Source organism: Aegilops tauschii, chromosome 6, assembly GCF_002575655.3.
Source record: "Aegilops tauschii subsp. strangulata cultivar AL8/78 chromosome 6, Aet v6.0, whole genome shotgun sequence".
NCBI classification, from domain to species: Eukaryota; Viridiplantae; Streptophyta; class Magnoliopsida; order Poales; family Poaceae; genus Aegilops; species Aegilops tauschii.
Genome location: NC_053040.3, coordinates 367,258,698 through 367,260,990, shown reverse-complemented (window position 1 = coordinate 367,260,990; position 2,293 = coordinate 367,258,698). Strand labels below are relative to the sequence as shown.

At 54.4% G+C, this 2,293-nt stretch overlaps 1 protein-coding gene across 1 annotated transcript; it reads right to left on the bottom strand.

Moving 5' to 3' along the window:
• Positions 1-610: 610 nt before the first annotated feature.
• LOC109740738 (uncharacterized) lies at positions 611-1,060 on the bottom strand. The gene has a single exon (XM_020299790.2). The coding sequence runs from the start codon at positions 1,058-1,060 to the stop codon at positions 611-613; it is 450 nt and encodes a 149-aa protein (XP_020155379.2).
• Positions 1,061-2,293: the final 1,233 nt, after the last annotated feature.

The following is a 2,293-nucleotide window of genomic DNA, read 5'->3' as shown; positions in this document are numbered from 1 at the left end:
CTTGATCTTTAAAGGTGCTCTGCATTTATGTTTTGCGGTCTCAGAAAGGGCTAGTGAGATACCATGCTGTTATATCATATTATGATTGTTAATGCTTTGGTCCGGTACTCTATTAAAAGGAGGCCTTAATATCCCTTATTTTCCATTAGGACCCCGCTGCCACGGGAGGGTAGGACAAAAGATGGCATGCAAGTTCTTTTCCATAAGCACGTATGACTATATTCGGAATACATGCCTACATTACATTGATGAATTGGAGCTAGTTTTGTGTCACTCTATGTTATGACTATTACATGATGAACCGCATGCGGCAGAATTCTCCATCACCGATCCAATGCCTACGAGCTTTTCACATATTGTTCTTCACTTATTTACTTTTCCGTTGCTACTGTTACAATCACTACAAAACCCAAAAATATTACTTTTGTTACCGTTACCGTTACTATCATATTACTTTGCTACTAAATACTTTGCTGCAGATACTAAGTTATCCAGGTGTGGTCGAATTGACAACTCAACTGCTAATACTTGAGAATATTCTTTGGCTCCCCTTGTGTCGAATCAATAAATTTGGGTTGAATACTCTACACTCGAAAACTGTGGCGATCCCCTATACTTGTGGGTTATCGGTGTTGCTTGGAGCTGAGCGCTGGCACCCCTTGCACTTGCGGACCAACTCCTTGGCGTCATCCAAAGCTATCGGCCAGAGAAAACCATGGCGGGAAGCTTTGGCAACAAGGGATCTGGAGGCGCCGTGGTGGCCGCATTCGCCTTGGTGAATATCTCTGAGGATTGCCATGCCCTTCTCTGGCTCCACGCAGCGCTGGAAGACACCAGTCACGCTGCGCCTGACAAGCTCTCTGTTCACTATTGTGTATGTTGTTGCCCGGCATTGCACCTGCTGGGCCAAAATCTCGTCGGCTGGTAGCTCTGGGCTCACCGGAAAGTTGAGGATGGGATGTGCCCAAGATGGTGCTTCTACCACTGTCATGACGGCAACTGGTACCAGGGTCGTCGGGTTGGGAGGCGGCGGGTCGGAGCCGGCCGCTACTTGCTGCATCGTTGAAGTCACCGGGCCGACTGTTGTAGTCCCCGGGCCGAGTTCTGAAGTCCCCGGGCCGGGTTCTAAAGTCCCCGGGCCGGGTTCGAGTGCTGCAGCCCCCGGGCCGCTTGCGGAACTCCCCGGGACGACTGCTGAAGTCCCCAAGCCGGATCCGACTGCTCCGGGGTCAGCCGGCACAAAGATGGACTCTGATTCTAGCGAGGGTTTGATAGATGGCTTGCACAGGAACTCGAGGGAGATATCGGCTAGTATGGCCTGCCGGGTGGAGCCGATCCAGGCCAGGGCGTCAGCTTGCTCGTTGTCGGCCCGTGGCACATGGAGGAACTTGCACCGTCGAAGTGCCCGCTGATCTGCTGGACGAGGAAGCGGTAGCTCGCCATGTTTGCATCCTTGGCATCCCAGTCGCCAGACGACTGCTGGATCACGAAGTCCGAGTCGCCATAGCACATAATCCGGTGGATGCCGATCTCCTTGGCTAGCCGGAGCCCGTGGATGAGTGCCGCGTACTCGGCCACGTTGTTAGAGGCGGCAAAGTGGATCTGCAGCGTATACTTGAGCTTGTCACCTTTGGGAGAGGTGAGGACGTTGTCGGCTCTCAGACTAGTGCGCATCTTCGATCCGTCAAAGTGCATCCGCCAATGGGTAGAATCCGGCGCTGGTGGCAGGTACTGGGTCTCGGCCCAGTCGACTAGGAAGTCGGCCAGCGCTTGGGATTTGATGGCGGTGCGGGGCTGGTAAAGGATGGTGTGGGGAGCCAACTCAATGGCCCATTTTGCCCCCCGGCCTAATGCGTCTTTGTTGCCTATGATCTTGGCAAGGGGGTGGTGCAGACGACCGTGATGGTGTGCTCCTGGAAGTACTACTTGAGCTTCTTGGCGGCAAAGTACACGCCGTAGCACATCTTCTAATAGTGGGGGTAGTTCTGCTTGGAGGCGGACGGCACCTCACTCAGGTAGTAGACTGGCCATTAGACCGGCTGTGCCTTGCCGTCTTCTGGGCACTAGACCACGATCACGGTGCTGACCACCCGGCTAGTAGCAGCGATGTAGAGGAACATGGGTTCCTTAGCAGCCTGAGCGGCCAGGACAGGCGGCATGGACAGCATCCGCTTGAGCTGGAGGAAGGCCTCCTCCGCCTGGTCGGTCCACTCGAAGCAGCTGGTCTTCTTCATCAGCTGGTACAAGGGGAGGGCCTTCTCGCCCAGCCGGCTGACGAACCGGCTGAGAGATG